The 19,654-nt window shown below is 44.0% G+C and overlaps 1 protein-coding gene across 6 annotated transcripts in view; it reads right to left on the bottom strand.

The window, feature by feature from the left end:
• Positions 1-610: 610 nt before the first annotated feature.
• Positions 611-19,654, bottom strand: part of LOC131686023 (protein tramtrack, beta isoform-like) — a 59,054-nt gene continuing 40,010 nt past the window's right edge. For all 6 annotated transcript variants that reach the window (XM_058970134.1, XM_058970138.1, XM_058970139.1 and 3 more), the window contains exons 2-5: positions 19,463-19,623; positions 19,070-19,387; positions 2,587-3,872; positions 611-2,173 (exon numbers count right to left, since the gene is read on the bottom strand). In XM_058970134.1, the coding sequence (XP_058826117.1) occupies positions 1,576-2,173; positions 2,587-3,872; positions 19,070-19,387; positions 19,463-19,558 (2,298 nt within the window). In that variant the 5' untranslated portion in view covers positions 19,559-19,623 and the 3' untranslated portion in view covers positions 611-1,575. The remainder of the gene's footprint in view (positions 2,174-2,586; positions 3,873-19,069; positions 19,388-19,462; positions 19,624-19,654) is intronic.

Genomic DNA, 19,654 nt, shown 5'->3' with positions numbered 1-19,654 from the left:
AGACGTCTTCGTCCAAGCTCTGTCACTAGTGGCAAGCATAATGCGAGTGCTGTGGTTTCGGTAGAATCCTAGTGCGGTGTACCACACTTGGAACGGGCAGAGAATAACACTAATAAGGAGCTAAATGGCTAAATGGTCAGCACATACAGATCAGTAGACGACTCAGCCAGCTTCGAAAAATGAACTTCTGAAACTTTTACCGATTTCTAAAGCCAGAATGGTAACCGACTCAATGCAGGCGAAAGCGAAATCGTTTGCTGCAAGCGCTTTAAGCGGGACTATAATGTGTACATACCCGCTCTAAGGGTAGAGATTGAAGGTGTAGTCAACGATGAGAGTTTGACATTGATTGCAAGCGTTAGCATTCAGTATTAGTCGCAGGGGTTCGTCTATCTGATTGTACCGGAAGTCGTGTGGGTGATTCGTGCAGCAAGAATGTTTAGAATTTTACATTATGTGAATAGATCAAACATAATATCTCGATATGTTCAATCTACTCGGGGATGAACTAAAGTACTATTGTAAAAACGATATAAGAGAGTGACCTAATACTGCACTCAGTTTTCCAACAACAAATAATAACAAATGGCGTGTTGATTTCAAAGCCCAAAGTTTTACTTTTATTTCATGTTTAATTCCATAATCTCTATATAAAAATCCAAACATTCCTTACAGATAAACGCTGGAGTAAGGTTAAATGTGTGTCATTTATAAGATAACGTTGCGTTCAATGTCGGTTAATTTCACTAACACAGTGTGAAAAAAGAGTGGCTCTGTAACATCCGTAAACCTTCATACTTACTCTATCATATTTGACCACTTAACACACTATTTTTAAAGAAGATTAGAATATTGTTTAATAATTTAATAAAAAAGAAACAACGAAAACATTCAAATGTCCTACTCGGTACTGTCTTTTTCAAGTTTCACATCTCTTTTTTCACGATAGTATAGTACGTTATTTTTGTTTACTAAAGTTAAGAAATAACTCTCTTTTTGTGCTATCATTATTATCAGCAAATAGAAAGGCACTGGTACACGAAAATTTTTATCTGCTAGGGGTTATCCTCATTCTTAAGGCACTTTGCTTAGTCGAATAGATGGGGACAGTTTGTGTCTTTTACAAGTTTTTGGTCTAAAACAGGTATATTTGTTGATGGGTGCTGTAATTTTGAATCATAATTCCGAAAGCAGTCAAGTGTTAACAGTGGAAATAATCTCAATTTGTTGAAATCTTTTAAACGGTTTGTAGGAGAAGATATAGAATCCAAGGATTGGTATGAATCTGCTTTGAAATTGTTGGTTCAATTCAAGTCTGTACGATTGATTGACTATCACAGCTAGGGAAGTAGATTAATGTAAAAAATAGGGTAGAAACACAAAAATGTCATATGAGGGGTTCAGTTATCTTCACCTGGTTTATCTGTGTGTAAATAGCTTAAACGTTTACTTTAAATTAATGTCTTTTATAAAATTGGTATTGCTTCAAAAAATCTTTCCGCTACTTATGGCTAAAACAGTGACGTTAAAGATGGTATTCCAAGAACATGACTAGTAAAGCATTTCTGTCACGATTTAAGGCATGACTGGTTTGGGCGCGTCATTAGAGTTCGGATGTTCCCCGCCAACAGTCTCCGAGGAACCGTTGTTCACTTTGGCGGTGCATGTTTCCATCGGTGAAGGACTTCTGGCATTGGTATTGTCTGGATCAGTCGAAGATACCTCTTTCGGTTGACGAAACGAGTTGGTCTCCGTGATCGCTGGATGTTGAGACAGGGATGTTGCCAAGGAGGTGGGAATCGGTGATGTGTTGAAAAGCATTGACTTAGTTGAAAAGGCCGATTGCATCGATGCCGCTTGCTGAAGGAAACTAGGAATCGATACTATCGAGTTTGCCTGAGAAGTTAGATTGACTAGAAGTTGATGCTGCTGCTGGGGGCTCATAATCGATGGTGACTGTTGATCATTCAGATTCTCCTGTTTGATCATGTGGCTTATAGCAGCTTGGTCTCCGAACAGCTCTTGCTTGATCATTTGGCCCAGGTTCGCCTTGGAACGTTTCCGCTTGGTGTCCGGATCGCAGGGGCTGGGTGTTCCCGGGTGGCGATACGAGACGTGTTTCCTCAGGGCATCTTTGCTGCGGGACACGTGTGAACAGACGGTGCATGCGTATCTGAGAAAAAAATATGTTTTGTTTTATTGTTTTCACTAGTACATTGTGTACGAAATCTCCACGGGAAAACCATTCAAAAGGATAAAAATCTTGCAACACATCAACAAAATCTAAGCTACCAGTGAAAAGCGGTACTGAAAAAAGGACTCGTGACATATTGTCGACAGTAACTAGTTCGTTTAGTCTAGTGCTCCTTGAAAAAATGGGAAGAATGTGGACAAAAGTGTCAATCTTCAAAACACGTAGTTCTTGCGAATTTCGAAAGCAATATAGCCGATATCAATGAAGCAAAATATACGAGGATAGACCAAAAACGACATGGATTTTCGAACCCGTATGATTGATTGATTCCCCAACCCAGTGCGGAAAACCAAGCGTCTCCATTGAAATAAGTATAAAGTGAAAAAACTTACCGAACATTCTGATGCGTTTCCAGGTGCACCCGCAGATTGTACTGATTGCTGAGCTGTTTGTTGCATATGGAACATGTAGCAAAAAGTTTCGTCGGTGGCTTCTGTAGCGACTGCTGCTGCTGCTGTTGTTGCTGCTGTTGTGATCCAATGGGGCCGCATGGACTGAGGTAATGTGCTGCCGCGGCTGCTTTTAGCATACTGTTGGCACTGAACGACGATGCCATGTCCATTGCCATCGAGGATGTCAGTTGTGATGCGGACGAGCTACAAGCAGCGGTTGACGGTGTCGGTGATGAGTTGGAGTGGTTCAGAGCTCCCGCTCCCGGACTTGGGTGGGATGATTCGAGGATCAGATTTTCCGGTGTTTTGGATGCAGTTTCATTGGTGAGAAAGTGGTGCGACAGAAAGGACGGCTGCTGGTTGCTAACCGGGGTTACGGTGGGTGGCTTGCTGAAGAGATGCAGCGGTGAGAGAGATTGAGAGTTCGGTGGGAATTTTAGAGACTGCAGCAAGTGCTTGTTGAAGGATGCTGCAGCAACAGCGGCCGCCGCTGCAGCTGCCGATGCTGTGTTCTGTGTTCGAAGGTTCTCTGCTATCTTGTCGATTTTTTTCCGTTTGTTTTCCTGACTGATTGATTTCTTTGCAGAACAAGTGTTCTGGGACATTGGTCGAAGCTGCTCGTCGGGATTGCTGGAGGGTGTCGACGGTGCGGAATCATGGTGCTGCTGTGGTTGCTGTAAGTGGTGATGAAGATGGTTACTGTCGAGATTAAATTTAGATATCCCCCCAGTGATAGCTTCCGTGTCGTTTCGGACTGGGCTTTGTTTCTCAATCGGCTGCTGGTGGCCGGCAGCAACATTCTTATTATTAGCATTGACAGACTGTCGATCCTCCGAGCCGAGGCCGCTGGGACCGTTGTTGCTGCTGTTGACACTTTTGTTGTCTCTATTTATAGCCTCACTTTCCTCATTCATCTTCCAAAGTGTTTCGTTTGGCATCATATCACACTTTTGCGGAAGGAATCTCGAGAAAAGGTCTGTCGATTTATTTGCGCTTGAGCAGGTGCTGTGGTTATTGTTGTTGTTGCTGTTGTTGCCACTATTGTTGCAATTGTTGTTATTTGTCGCTAGATTGAGCGCCTGTGGGAAAAGTGGCGAGTGAAAATTGAACGGACGTGGAAAGAATGGTTCTCCCGGGGATTCCATTTTGATGCCTTGGTAGGGTGATGGAATTTCCGATTCCCGCGAAGAGGCCTCAGTCGTTGGGGTGCTGGATTTGTGTGAGTTCTGCAAATATATAAATTTTTTTTAGAAGATTTTAATATTTGTCATTAGCACAATTGAATGGAACTAGTTCGAGAATAGTATCCAATTCCAAAGAACAATTTTTATTTTTTCTCGCAATTTAGACAAAAATAAGTAGAACTACGGAAACGTCATTTAGTGGGCAGATAGCTTTGAATTCAAAGAGATGATATATACCTCTACATGTACCAATCGATTGGAATTGATTTCGGCTACAATTCCTAAAGTTACAATTTTTATATTTCCTCAAAAAATAGACAAAATACATAGAATTATAGAAAGTTCATTTAGCTGGCAAATAAATTCGAAGTAAAAGTGATGACCTATACTCTAAAAAATAAATCGAAACCAGAATAATAGTTAACTTAGACTTTTTAAATATTTTGCAAAGAATCAATTCCGAAAAAAAAAGAAATTATGCTTCTTCCCACCAAACCCGGAGAAATAGATGTAAAACCCGGAGGCCCGGAGATCGCTCTCGAAAACCGGAGTCTCTGAGTCAAAACCGGAGGGGTGGCAACCCTACAAACACCTAAGATGTGGCGAGTCAAAGTAGCGTACCCATTTTTTTCGTTGACTTTATTTTGCTCTTTTCACTATAACTTACGGTAGACAACTCTATTCTTCTATTTTTTAGTGTGTGTTATCAAATACCATACCTTTCCAGTAGTGAAGACAGATTTAAAATCGATTAAGTAACAGCTGAAATAAGAGCGTTCCCATTTTTTTTTGATCCCCTTGGTATTCCGAGTGTTAAAGTTATTATCAAACTTAAAATTTATTACAATTTTGTTAGCAAATTCCCACCCATTTTGAAAAGCTTCAAATCTGGAAGTAGAGTTTAGCATTACAGTCATCAATTAAAACATTGATTGCTGCAAAAAATTCAATTTTTCTTCCGTGATACTACCTAGATTGGTTGAAGGAAAGCAAACGTTTTGTAAGAACGAAACGTCATCGTTCTTTGAGCAGTGCTTCCTGCCACTGAAAGATGATGAAACGGAGATAGAAAATCCTTGTATAGGTAGAGAAATCGTAATTCTATTTTGAAGCGGATAAGCATAAATTTATATCTTTACTCGAATAGAAACTCGATTTATAATTTTCACTGGAATCAGCGCATTTGAAACTTTCTGTCGCTTCTTTCACCGGACAAGCGTCCTTCGTGTGCGATTTATCACCACACATCATATATTTGGAATCCAAATGACATTTTGTGTGCCGTGCCTAAAGCCTTGTCATCTGCGACACTGGGTCTAACACTTTCAAATTATTAATCTGATTACGATTAAAATGAATTAAATGAAGCTTCTGGATAATTTCAGAGCGTACTGGCGTGTTAGTGCCGTTAGTTTTTCTCTTCATAAGAATAATTTGTGAGGGAAAAAAGCCAAGTAAATTTTTCAGTTCGTTGGATAGGAAAACTGGAACGACCACTTTGTTTCACGAAATGAAATTTGGCTTTTTGGTCATGGATTTCGTGTAAAAATATTTATTTTGCGTGCGTTTCCAAAGATTATCACTTCATCTTCAGGGCTAAAACAACTACAAATATTTTGCTTTGTCAAGAGGGATGCAGCATTAGGATTGTTTCCACGGTGTCAGGCCATTAGCCGTTAGGCCGAATGCTGCAAGGCTGAACGCCATTAGGCCGAATGGGTCATCAAGCCGAATATTATTAGGCCGAATGGGTCAGTAGGCCGAATGACTCATTAAGCCGTATGTACCATTGGGCTGAATGCCAGCATCGTTAGCTATCATAAAGTAAATGTAATAATTTCACAGTTGATATTGCCACGTCTTTGGGCTATCATGGGATGATTTTCGAAGCATGATGTAATGTAGTGCTTATCACATAATTCATGTTGTTAAATGAAATCTTGAAAAAAAAAAATAATCGTGTACTTTGCCCTTTTTAAACATTGCCTTGGACTGGTTTATATTAGGGTCTTAGGGTCTAAGGAAGAAGCGGTAGCGACGTCAGATAACCGACTGATTCAATGGATTTTTGCATTACGCCCTGCCAATTGATGGGCTTTAGATATTCAGTCTTTCTTGTACACCCCTTGTCTACTTTAATAGATAAGATGATCTAAGTGCTTTTGTTGGATTCAATATCTATCAATGAAAATATCATAATTTTTTTCTTCCAATCAGCATGAACTGTTCTTATTTTTTGACGTATTTTAAATTGTTTTAAATAATCGCTCCCCTATGGCATTATTAAATTGGATTGTTAGACGGCAGTGTTCGTATATTCGATCCATAAATAAGACGAAAATAGTTGTCGTATAAGTGTCGCTAGTCATAACGATATATTCCAAATAACCATCAATAGGACAAAGAAATAATATTCCATTCTTTTTGACCACTTTATAACAAAAACTATCGAAAACGAATGAACAAAAAATTGAGATTTTCTGCATTATACAACACGAATAACAATGTTTAGTGGGATGCACATTTTGAAACTTAAATGTAATCGGACCACAAAGAGAACTAATCTAAAATGTTTTTCTTTCGAAACATGGGGAAAGAAAAAAATAGATCAATTGAAGACATTCCCCCTTAAGCTAAGATTTTTATATAATCATCATTTTAGTTTAGTTAGTGCTTGATAGCCACATTTCAACACTTGTTACTATACCGATGCTAGGCAACCACCATATAAATCAAATCAAAGTAGGCTGGTAGAAAAAAGTTTTCACTTCTCTTCCGGTTCACTTTTTGTTCAGAAGCCTCAAGATATAGACGTGTCATAATGAGTGTGACTGATTCCGATCCGGAAATTTTGAAAAGTTCCCGTGGCGGAGATGTTCTCCTACATGCTGGTTACCTTTATCACAAAAACAAACGCGTAAGTAACCCTTGAAATGTATTTCTAACAATACTGAAAAAAGAGCTTATCTATTGTATAGGTTGACGACCATTTTATTGGGAATGCCGTGAGAGGAAACACTGCAAGAATAGCGACCAAATGTGTTCATCTCGAATTTCCACAAAAGCTACTAGAGGTAGCCACACCGTGGTCAGCGCTGTCCCAGACCACAATCATAAACCGGACCCAATGGCTGTTGAAACAGTAAAGTTGCGGTGCAACATCAAGCGACGTGCCGCTGAAGACAGTGGACCTCCAGCTAGAATTCTCCAAAAAACGGTAAGGGACCATTGCATTGGAGTTCAGCACCGATTGAGTCAGAACGTCCAAAGGAAAATAGTGAAGCGCTCGCGTCCCACAAACGTCGCAGAACCAGCTGCACTCGATGAATTTGAACTTCCGGAAAACTTGAAGAATACGTTGGATGGTGCTCGATTCTTCCAAGGAAAAGTGACAGCTGATAAGCAATGATTTTTTCTTCTTACCAAGATCTAAGAAGGCTGTCTCTCGCACGATACTGGGTGGCAGATGCCACCTTTGATACGGTACCTGGGGTACCTTCAGGCAGTTGTTTTCTGTCCATGCAAGTGTTGGGCCCTGTCACACAAACACTATCCCTATGGTTTATGTTTTAATGACCAACAAAACCGAGGTTCTGTATCAAAAAGTCTTAGGAAAATTGGTGGAAGTGTCTAACCAGATCGAAGTAGAATTGGCCCCCGAGCTGATCTTGACGGACTTTGAAAGAGGAATGATAAACGCTGCACAAGTTGGATGTTTTTTTCACTTGTCTCCGAATCTCTGGAAAAAAGTTGAACAAAGCGGTTTTGTCCCATTATTTTCTAGCCCTAACAGCAAGATGTACGAAAGCTATAAAAAACTTCAAGCTCTCGCTTTCTTACCTCCTGACGAAGTAACACGTGGTTATGAGATGATTTCGGCAGATCTTTCCGAGTCAATGCTGCCAGTAATCCAGTACATGGAAGAGACGTACATCCTCGGAAAGAAAAAACACGGAAAAAAGCAACAGCGCTGTCTCCCTATGTACCCGCCATCTTTTTGGTCTGTATATGCCAATGTAGTAAATGGCCTGCCAAGAATAACAAACCAGGTCGAATCGTGGCATAGTCGGTTGTCGAAACTTGTTGGAGCGTCACATGTTGGAACATGGAGGATGATTGACCAACTTCGTTTGGAACAAAAATCTGGTAGTGCGCGGGCGGAAGTGTTCATTGCTGGAGGAAGAGCCGCACAGAAGGATGACAGACTCCGAAGAGTCGTTATCAATTTTAAAACCTATACCATTAAGGATTACATTACTGCTATTGCAGCAAACTTATTCAACCAAATAATTATTCTCCTTTCCTATTTTCCCCCAGAAAATACAATTACCACCCAAAACCATGCTGCTTATAAAATCAATATCCGAAAATAATTCCTCGGAATGTATCGTTCACTAAAAAATCAACCCCGAAGTTGTACATGATTGATAATTTAAATAAAATCACATTTATAAAAAGCATATGCAATAAAAGAAAATTCAATAAAAAAAAATCATCGTCGGAAGCGGCGGCCTCTCGCAAGCAAACCTGTGATCCACTCGTTTGCCTGGATTACTCAAACATAGGAGCTTTTTTTAGTTTAAGTAAGAAGGAGAGGAGCGATGTTGGACAGCACTTGGTTTGAAGCGAAGTGGCGTAGCCACTTTCGGCCTCCCTGTTGTTTATTTATTCTATTACAGCGGAAAATATGCAACGAGAAAGGTGCCGTACACATTTAGAAAAAATGAAAATTACACTTGATGTAAACAACATTGCGACGTATTTTACTGTCTAATAGTGGAATTTTACATGTTTTGACATGTGAAGTAAAATATTGTGTCCCTTTTGATGTAGAACTCGGTTGAATGGAGATGGAGAATTGTTAACAAAGCACATTTTTACATGTTCTTGAATGTAAATTCAAGTGAATTTACGGTCCTTTTATGAGCATCTTGCGAGATGTAAATATTTTTAAGTATGTAAATATTCCAAACATTATTATGCTAAGTTTAAAAAGAATAATAAAAATTAACTCTGCATTGAAAGTTTTCAGTTCCAACCGCTCTATTTTTGGTCCATTCGGCCTAATGGCCCATTCGGCTTAATGACCCATTCGGGCTAATGGTCCATTCGGCCTAATGGCCCATACGGCCTAATGACCCGTTCGGCCAAATGGCCGTCACAGAATACGATCACGCATGAAATTCCCATATAAATTATTATCAGCATGTTATCTAAATGATGCAAAATCTCATACAATGTTTCTAAATTGCTGGGATTTATAGTTTCAGCGCATTGGTTCTCAATCAAACAAACATTAACCTCTTTGGACACCTTCGGTGGAACCGGAAGCTTCGGGAAAGTTCCTGATGTGAATTCACATCCGCTTCTTAGAAATGTCTGACTCTCTTTTCCCAAATTTAGTCTCAAATAAAAGTTACAGCATTCCTATGGGCTGCTATTAAATTTCATTGTAATCGCACCGCTAAGAAGCAAGCCCGTAATCATGCTATGGGCGGACCTTCGTGTCCCTTCGGTGAGGCAAATAAGATACTGGTGGAGTGCCGAGATTGCAGCTCTACGATCAGCCTGCCTCAGAGCTAGATTTTTTTTTTTTTTTATTCAAATCGTTTATTTGATAAGGCACGTTGCGTTAGCTTAAAGGTGCCAATTTTGTTTTGTTTTACATTTTAAATTGCTTAAAACTAGGGGATTACATATTGATTTTTTTAAAATGAAACTAATGCGATTTTATAGCTATCTTATATATCTACACAAGGGGATAATATTGTTTTCGTAAGATTAGGGGGGTCATTTAGTTTTTGTGGCAATATGGTTTGACATTTTTATCAGTGAGATTATTGGAGCAAATAATGTTTAATTAAGGGGGACAATTTTTTACGACTAACTTAAAACTAGGCATAACTAGAGGGCATGATTGAATTTTGTAAAGATTCGTAATTATAGTTATTTTTGTGGGTAGTAGAGTTGGGCAATTTCAACGAGATTATATAATATAATAGTTAAAACTAGAAGAGACAAGAAGAGCTAAATGCTTCGTGATGATATTGGGGGGGGGGGGGTAGGGGTGTTACTTCTGGGTATAAGAGTCAGGGGAGGGAGGGTAGACAAAGATGGCAGGGAGAGAAAATTATTTCAGTTTCAGGCATCGTGAGATCAACGGATGGATTACAAACTCGGGTGGCCTTCATCAGGGGAATCATGTACTGGGACGCCGGGTGGTCCTTCTCAAGATGGCAGGGGTTTTTCCAGACGATTTCGTAGTACGGCTCAGATGTGGATCGGCTACATTTCGAGTTAAGCGTGTTATGTTCGTGCCGTAGGTCCCGTGTTTGTTGGCTCATTCGATACAGATGGTTTGATACAGGTGGAAGAGCGTTCTGAGAATGATAAGGAGATAACAAGGAGCAGTTAGACTTGTATATTGATGGTTTTCAGAAAGGTGTATATAAGGGACATATAGAGAACATCGCGGCTTGCCAGCACATCTCGAACCGGGACGTTGGTTGGTCTTCCTCGGGCCCGCAGGGTATCCATTAGCCGAGACCTGGCGGAACTGTACTCGGTGCACGCCCAGACAATGTGCTCGATGTCGTGATAGCCGTCGCCACAAGCGCAGATACCACTATCCACGAGCCCAATACGCCGGAGATGTGCATCCAGCGTGTAATGGTTTGCCATGAGTCGGGACATCACACGAATGAAGTCACGACCCACATCCATCCCCTTGAACCAAGGTTTCGTCGATACCTTAGGGATTATCGAATGTAGCCACCTTCCCAGCTCTCCACTGCTCCACGAAGTTTGCCAACTTTCGAGGGTTCTCTGATGAGTAATACTGAAAAATTCGCTGAAGCAAATTGGTCTTTCGTAAACGTCTCCTTCTAAGGCACCCACCTTAGCTAAGGAGTCTGCCTTCTCATTGCCCGGAATGGAGCAATGAGAAGGGACCCATACCAAGGTAATCTGGAAAGAGTTGTCAGATAAAGCACTCAGTAGCTCCCGTATTTTCCCCAAAAAATACGAGGAGTGCTTGCCTTGTTTCATCGAGCGAATAGCGTCAATGGAACTGAGGCTATCCGAAACGATGAAGTAATGGTCTGCGGGTAATGTTTCAATGACTCCAAGGGTATACTGAATGGCAGCTAGTTCTGCGGCGTAAACTGAAGCAGGGTCACTGAGTTTGTAGGAGGCGGTGAACTTTTGATTGAAAATACCGAAGCCAGTGGATCCTTCGAGGTTTGATCCGTCAGTATAAAACATCTTAGAACAGTCGACTTCTCGGAATTTATTATAAAAAATGTTTGGAACCACTTGTGGGCGTATGTGGTCCGGAATTCCACTAATCTCGTCTTTCATGGATGTGTCGAAGAAAACAGTAGATTCAGAAGTATTTATGAAATGCACACGGTTGGGATTGTAAGAAGAAGGGTTAATATTCTGCGCCATGTAGTCAAAGTACAGGGACATGAAACGGGTCTGAGAATTGAGCTCAACAAGCCTTTCGAAATTTTCAATCACGACCGGGTTCAAGATATCGCATCGGATGAGCAATCGATATGAGAGTTCCCAAAATCGATTTTTCAACGGGAGAACGCCCGACAGCACTTCGAGACTCATCGTATGGGTCGACTGCATGCACCCTAAGGCGATACGCAAACAACGATACTGAATTCTTTCGAGTTTGATGAAATGTATGTTCGCGGCGGAGCGAAAGCAGAAGCATCCGTATTCCAGTACCGACAGTATCGTTGTTTGATACAACCTAATTAGGTCTCCTGGGTGGGCACCCCACCATGTTCCGGTTATTGTACGAAGAAAGTTGATCCTTTGCTGGCATTTCTGTTTCAGATACCGAATATGGCATCCCCAAGTACCTTTCGAGTCGAACCAGACCCCTAGATATTTTACTGTGAAGACCTGAGCTATAGTTTGACCCATTAATAGAAGCTGTAGTTGTGCTGGTTCACGCTTCCTAGAAAATACAACTAGCTCAGTTTTCTCCGTGGAGAATTCGATACCCAGCTTAATAGCCCATGCAGACAAATTGTCCAGGGTATTCTGTAATGGTCCTTGTAGATCGACAGCTTTGGGTCCCGTAACAGACACCACGCCATCGTCTGCAAGTTGCCTTAACGTGCAGGAATTGTCAAGACATTCATCAATGTCGTTGACGTAGAAATTGTATAACAGGGGGCTTAGACATGAGCCCTGGGGAAGGCCCATGTAGCTAAATCGTGATGTCGATAAGTCACCATGCGAAAAATGCATGTGCTTTTCCGACAACAAGTTTAATAAAAAGTTGTTTAAAGTCGCTGAAAGACCATGCTGGTGCAGCTTCTCTGAAAGAATGTTGATCGAAACTGAATCAAAAGCCCCCTTAATATCTAGGAACACTGATGCCATCTGCTCTTTGCTAGCATAGGCCATTTGAATTTCAGTTGAGAGCAACGCAAGACAATCGTTCGTCCCTTTGCCTTTGCGAAAGCCAAATTGTGTATCTGACAGTAAGCCATTTGCTTCGACCCAATTGTCGAGGCGGGATAGGATCATTTTCTCGAACAACTTCCGGATACAGGATAGCATTGCGATCGGACGGTACGAATTGTGGTCGGAGGCTGGTTTTCCTGGTTTTTGGATGGCGATGACCTTCACTTGTCTCCAGTCATGAGGGACAATATTACCCTCAAGAAACTTATTAAATAAATTCAACAAGCGTCTCTTGGCAGAGTCTGGCAGATTCTTTAACAAGTTAAATTTGATTCTGTCTGGCCCTGGGGCTTTATTGTTACATGATAAGAGAGCAAGTGAGAACTCCACCATCGAAAACGGTGTTTCGTTCGCGTTATTGTGAGGGGACGCGGCGCGGTAGATCTTCTGTGCCGGGGCGGAATCCGGACAAACCTTCTTGGCGAAATCGAATATCCAACGGTTTGAATATTCCACGCTCTCATTAGTACTGTTTCGATTTCGCATACGTCGGGCTGTTCCCCAAAGAGTGCTCATCGATGTTTCTCTCGTTAATCCGTCGACGAACCGGCGCCAATAATCGCGTTTTTTGGCTTTCATCAAACTCTTCATTCGCTTGTCTAACGTCGCGTACTGTCGAAAACTGGCGGGTAACCCGTCGTTCCGGAAGGTCTTAAACGCGGCGGCCTTCTCTGCGTACACGTCTGAGCACTCTTTATCCCACCAGGGATTGGGAGAACGTTTTTGTATGTTCGCGCCGGGTACTGGCCTGGTCTGAGCTTGATTCGCGCTGTCGAGAATCAAGCCAGCCAAAAAGCTGTACTCTTCCTCCGGAGGAAGTTCTTGGGTAGATTCGATGTTGTCGGATATCGCGGCAGCATAGCTCTTCCAATCGATATTTCGTGTGAGGTCATACGAAATATTGATTGATTTCAATGGCCTTGAACCGTTATTGATTGAGACTACAATCGGCAGATGGTCGCTGCCGTGGGGATCAGGAATTACCTTCCACGTGCAATTTAACCGCAGCGATGTTGAGCAAAGGGACAAGTCTAAGGCGCTCGGGCGCGCTGGAGGAGCAGGAATCCGTGTCATTTCACCCGTGTTTAAAATTGTCAAATTGAAGTTATCGCAAAGATCCTGAATTAAGGAAGACCGGTTATCATCATAGAGGCAACCCCATGCTGTACCGTGAGAGTTAAAGTCTCCTAAAACTAGTCGCGGTGCTGGCAGGGATTCTAAGATGTCTTGTAGCCGTCGGTGCCCAACCGCGGTGTTGGGGGGAATATATATGGAAGCTATGCAAAGGCTTTTGCCTTTGGTTGTTACTTGACAAGCGACAACTTCAATACCTGTTATCGAGGGAAGGTTAATTCTGTAGAAGGAATAGCACTTTTTGATCCCCAAAAGCACTCCTCCATAGGGGGTGTTTCGATCCAGGCGAATAATATTAAAGTCGTGGAAGTTGAGATCTATGTCGGAAGTTAACCAAGTTTCACATAATGCAAATGCATCGCAACTCAAATTATTTATTAAAATTTTGAAGGAATCAATTTTCGGGATGATACTTCTGCAATTCCACTGTAGAACAGTGATCAAATCCGTGACCTCGTTCGATGAGTTAGCCATCGAAGGATACAATCGCTGAGAGGAGGGGCCATTTAGCAGTCAACTGCTTTAAAAATGTTCTCACTGTAGGGAGAAAAGCTAACATAAGAATTTTAATAGGTTCAGTTATATTGAAAGTTTTTATTATCCAGTCCACAATGTCCGAGAGTTTGATAATTCCAGTGCCGCGATTATTCTCGAACTGAAACAGAGGAACACTTGGGATTTTTGATGTTCCGGGAAGTGCTGGGAACTCCTTCTCTGAGTTTAATCCTCCGAGACCAGGAGCTAATTGCTTCGGTTTGATTGCAACACTTCCAATAGATGTGACTTTCGGAGTCCCGTCAAGGGATACCTTCTGGCCTTTACAACGAACTTTAGGAGAGGAAATGTTCCTCCTCTTCCTATAACTTCTAGGCGCCCTAGTAGATGTTCCCTCTTGTGGGTCATCAGCCTCGCCCTCGTTAGGAGGCAAGTGAGCATAGATGTTTGTTGAGGTTGGTGGCGTAGCTTTCTTTAGCATTTCTGCGAAAGAACGTTCGGATCGTCCCGCAAGGGAACGTTTTAGTTTATCCCCGCGTAGTTTGTACGCGGGACATGCCGAGATATCATGCAGACTCTCCGCACAGTAAGGACACTTTTCGGCTTGCTTACTGCACGAATCATCTAGATGATTCTCCCCGCATTTTCCACAGCGGGCCTGGTTGCTACAATGGGTGGCTGTGTGACCCAATTGTTTACACTTTGTGCAATTCATGACCCGCGGCACAAACAGACGCACAGGCAGACGAACCTTGTGCAAGAGGATGTAATTTGGCAAAGCGGTACCAGCGAAGGTCAACCGATAAGAGTTTGATTGGGGGTACGTTTTTGAACCATCCCCCGCAACTACTACTGAGTGCAAACGCTTGCACTCGAGTATTTTCACTGGCTGAAGTATGCGGTCTCTAAAACGGCCAACCCCGTACTGCAGCAGATCCTCGCATGTCAAACTGTCATCGGTTACGACGCCTTCGGATTGTACTCTTACAGCCGGAATATACACGTTATAATCCCGCGTAAAGTGCTCACAGCAAGCAATATCGTTTGCCTGCTTTGAGTTGGCTAGCAACACCCTTATCTTGTCCGAGCGGACCTTTGAAATTTCGGTCACAGCCGAGAACCGTTCCGTCAGGTCTCTAGAAATCTGAAGAAGATTCAATGATTTAGTCTTGGGCCGAAAGAAGACCACAAATGGACCAGTTGAGAGTTCTGGATAGCATTTGGGCCGGGGGGGAGCCTTAGAAGTTGAACCCGATTCAACTTCCATTTGACCATCCGGAGAGGGAACCATAGAAAACGTCAACGCACGGGGTCAGCGCCCGCGCAGACGGAAGAAAGCAATAAATGTGTTACAAAAGACAAAAACCACTTAGCTTTAAACTGGTGTCCAACGACGAACCGATCCAGCTTATACAGCTGGCTATTGTTTAATCCTCACACGCGAACAAAAGACTGAGGACCGAACCGAACTGGCAAAATAACCTTGAATGCGGATTAAAACTATTCTTTATCGCCTCACACAGCACTACGGACTAGAAAAAAACAACCTCTGTCTCGATGGAGAGCTCGAAAACGAATGACTCAGAGCTAGATGTAGGATGCAAAGAGCCCACATCGAGGATGCAAGAGAGAAACGCCGTGAAGTGTTTCGAGCTGCGAAATTGGCCCTTAACAAGGCCATTAAAAGCAGCAAGAGAGCGTGTTTCGCAACCTGTGTGAGAGTGCCTACGCGAATTCGTGGGGTGACGCCTACAGAATCGTGATGGCCAAGACCAAAGGGGGCTCCTCACCCCCAGAACGGTCTCCGGACCGGTTGGCAACGATTATCGAAGTACTCTTCCCGTCTCGAGCCACAAGCCCCTAGCCACCTGCACTAAGAGACAGTGCGGGCACGGCCGAAATGGTGGCTCCAGTGACGAACGAAGAACTACTCGCAGTGGCTAATTCCCTAGCAGCGAACAAAGCTCCATGGCTGGATGGAGTTCCAAACTGCGCTCTCAAGGCAGCGATCATAGCGAACCCGAACATGTTGAGGCTAGCTATGCAGAGATGCCTTGATGAGTGCCGCTTCCCCGATAGATGGAAAAGGCAGAAATTGGTGCTGTTGCCGAAGCCCGGGAAGCCGCCAGGCGACCCATCGACGTACAGACCAATCTGTCTGATCGACACGACTGGCAAACTGCTTGAGAGGATCATCCTCAACAGGCTAACCCCGTACGCGGAAGGTACGGACGGTCTGTCAAGCAACCAGTTTGGCTTTCGGAAGGGTAAGTCCACAGTGGACGCTCTCAACTCAGTGATAAATACTGCCGAGATAGCGATCCAACGAAAAAGGCGAGGCATTCGATACTGTGCGTTAGTGACACTTGACGTGAAGAACGCATTCAACAGCGCAAGCTGGGATGCCATCGCGCTCTCGTTACACCGGCTTAGCCTACCGGTGGGTCTGTACCGGATCCTGGAAAGCTACTTCCAGAACCGCGTACTGCTATACGAGATCGATGCCGGTCAGAAAAGGGTTCCGATCACCGCCGGAGTCCCGCAGGGCTCGATCCTAGGCCCGGTGCTATGGAACCTCATATATGACGGGGTTCTGAGACTGAAGTTCCCTCCTGGGGTCAAGATCATCGGCTTTGCCGACGACGTAACCTTGGAGGCCTACGGGGAGTCAATCCCTGAGGTAGAACTAACTGAAGAACACGCGATAAACACGGTGAAGGAATGGATGAGCGCGAAAGGCCTGGAGCTCGCTCATCATAAGACGGAGGTAGTTATCGTCAACAACCGCAAGTCGGCACAACATGCAGTTATCCATGTGGGAGAAGTCGTGATCACCTCACAGCGCAGTCTGAAGTCTCTCGGAGTCATTATAGACGACAAGCTGACCTTCGGCAGCCACGTCGACTATACGTGCAAGAGAGCTTTGACTGCTGTTGCGGCACTATCGAGGATGATGTCCAACAGTTCAAAGGTGTGCGCCAGTAGACGTAGGCTACTGGCAGGCGTTACCGTATCTATCCTCAGGTACGGCGGCCCGTCATGGTTAAGAGCACTGAGGGTAACCAGTTACCTACAGAAACTGGAGAGCACCTACCGCGTGATGTGCCTCAGAGTGATATCTACCTACCGCACGGTATCACACGATGCATCCTGCATTATAGCGAGCATGATGCCAGCCGGGCTGGTCATTCGGGAAGATGAGGAGTGCTTCGAGCTACGTGGAAATAGGGGAGCCCGCGAGCGCACCAGGGTGACCTCGGTCGCCAGATGGCAGCGTGAGTGGGACAACTCCTCGAAAGGTAGGTGGACCCACCGGCTGATACCTAACATATCGAGCTGGGTGGGAAGACCCCATGAGGAAGTTCACTTCCATCTGACACAATTCCTGTCAGGCCATGGCTGCTTCCGACAGTACCTCTACAGGTTCGGGCACGCGGAGGTCCCCGCCTGCCCTGACTGCCCAGTTGTTGACGAAACTGCCGAACACATACTGTTCGTATGTCCTCGGTTCGACGTCGAAAGAAGAGCAATGCTTGACGTCTGTGGCTGGGACACAACCCCTGATACCCTTATTCAGCAGATGTGTCAAGCGGTGGAGAAGTGGAATGCAGTCTCGACTGCAACCACCCAGATTGCCTGTAGGCTACAGGTAATCTGGCGCACCGAGCAACAGACGACGGGCACGACTAACTAGTGATTGGTTAGTTTGATCGAAAAGGCCGAGCGCAGAAAAGTGAGTGAATGGTCTGTTCATGCTGAGGCAGGTTTGGCGCAGCGACTGGCAACCGCGTAAGGGGTAGACTCAGCCACCCCGAAGCAAGGCAGAAGAGCGAGTGTATAGGCGTATATGTGGACTGCCTCATGCCAAGATGGGAGGGTCGTAGCGTAGTATGTTGGGACTTAGCAATCGATGCCTCGTGGTGTGGCAGAGGAGTCAAGGGTGAGCACCCAAGTAAGCCTCACATAGTATGCCAGAAGTGGGGCCTAAGAAAATTGTCCCACATGGGATGCCAGGAGGAGCGACAGGGGTGTAATAGAGTGGTACGATTGAGAGTGAACCAGGTGATAGGGTGAGCATCCAAGTCATTCTCATACAAGACGTATGAACGCGTAAGCGAGAGTGAATGAGTACATCAAGTACAGCCATCCCCCCAGAAGTAATACCGAGAGGTAGTCCCTGGGGGGAACAATGGCGGAGCCCAATGGAGTTTAGTCGGTATTAATGGCTGCGTCACCATTTAAGCCCGACACACCCCCAGTACACCCCGTGTGGTAGCTTGGCATCTAGTAATAGCACGTGTACTGGGCTAGTACGTAAATGTATTCTCCATTGTAAAAAAGAAGGTCTTAGCGCTTATAAATTTTTAAACGCGGTCTCAAGCGTGAACCTAAAAACTCCCGCGTTCGCACGATCATGAATCGGTCACTTCCGGAAGCCTCTATCCTTGGTATCAGCAGACTAGGTACATTCTTTCAATTGCACCAATTAAAAAAGAAAGCTCTGATATCCACTGGACAGCACGTTCCATGGCGACATGATCGGGAATTCTATATAGAAGATCTCACTTCACTTCTAGCATCTGAGCCGTATGGCAAAAATTGAGTATTAGATTCACGGTCTGCGCGCGATCATCCAAGAACACACGCGAATATGCGAAAGGCACACGGTTATAAAATAGAAGTTATACACGCGAAGTTACATACACATTAACACAGATGACACACAAACGCACACGAGACCGAACACGTTAATGTACAAATGCTCGAGCCCTTCGCGATGATACATGCAATTGCGAAGTCTCTACCTCCGCACATATCTGAACCTGTACGGTGTGAATATCACATTCAGAATCACGGCCCGCTGCAATTGACCTTAAGCAGTGTTTTAGTGGGCGACATTGATTCTGACGGGGAGCCCGAGAACCTAACTATACAGCTCCAGTAGGACAACTCTCGAAAAAAATCTCTATGATTAGCGCAATAACTAAATATGATTTCTTCTTCAACCTTTCGCATTTTGCCAATGTTCCAACGAGAAAACCCAAAACCTGCTAATATTTTCGAACTTTTTCTCTACACTGTAGCAAGCCAAACAACAAATGATTCACGCTCATACTTACTCCACTAAAGTCGGCTAATCCCTTAATGCCTAGTGTCTCGGCCAGCGAGAGTAATGTTGAGATTTGCTCCTCGTACACGTTGACTTCCCCGGAGTACATGAAGGTGAGCAGCGCTACGACGGCGTGGAAGGATGCGCCCGGCAGTACAACCACCGGATACAGTGGCCCATCAAGGGTTCGAAAAAGTTCCGAGAAGAAGGTACTACAAGCACTGAGTACCACTCGGTGTGCTTTTATGTTGCGACCTTCCGCAATAAGCGTCACATCGGTCAGGTGTGACTGGTCCAACAGAATCGGTAACGAGCTTAACAAACTTGCCTGCGTGAGAAGAAACAAACAAATGAATCATTTGGACGATCAAGTGTGGAATTTTGCTTTAATCCATTTTCTCACCTGATGATTATGCCATCGAAGACAAAATTGCTGACTACTACTACCGCCAGTACCGCCATTGGTCGTCGTTCCACCACCGTGCGAATGTGTGTCCATGTTGATGATGCTACTGCTGCTGGTGCTGCTCGACTGACTGGGACAGCGGTTGTCTTCGGGTCAAACTGAAATAGAAAAGAGAACCAATTGATGTGC

This window comes from Topomyia yanbarensis, chromosome 2 (assembly GCF_030247195.1).
Source record: "Topomyia yanbarensis strain Yona2022 chromosome 2, ASM3024719v1, whole genome shotgun sequence".
Classification (NCBI taxonomy): Eukaryota; Metazoa; Arthropoda; class Insecta; order Diptera; family Culicidae; genus Topomyia; species Topomyia yanbarensis.
This window is presented reverse-complemented; position numbering and strand designations above follow the sequence as displayed.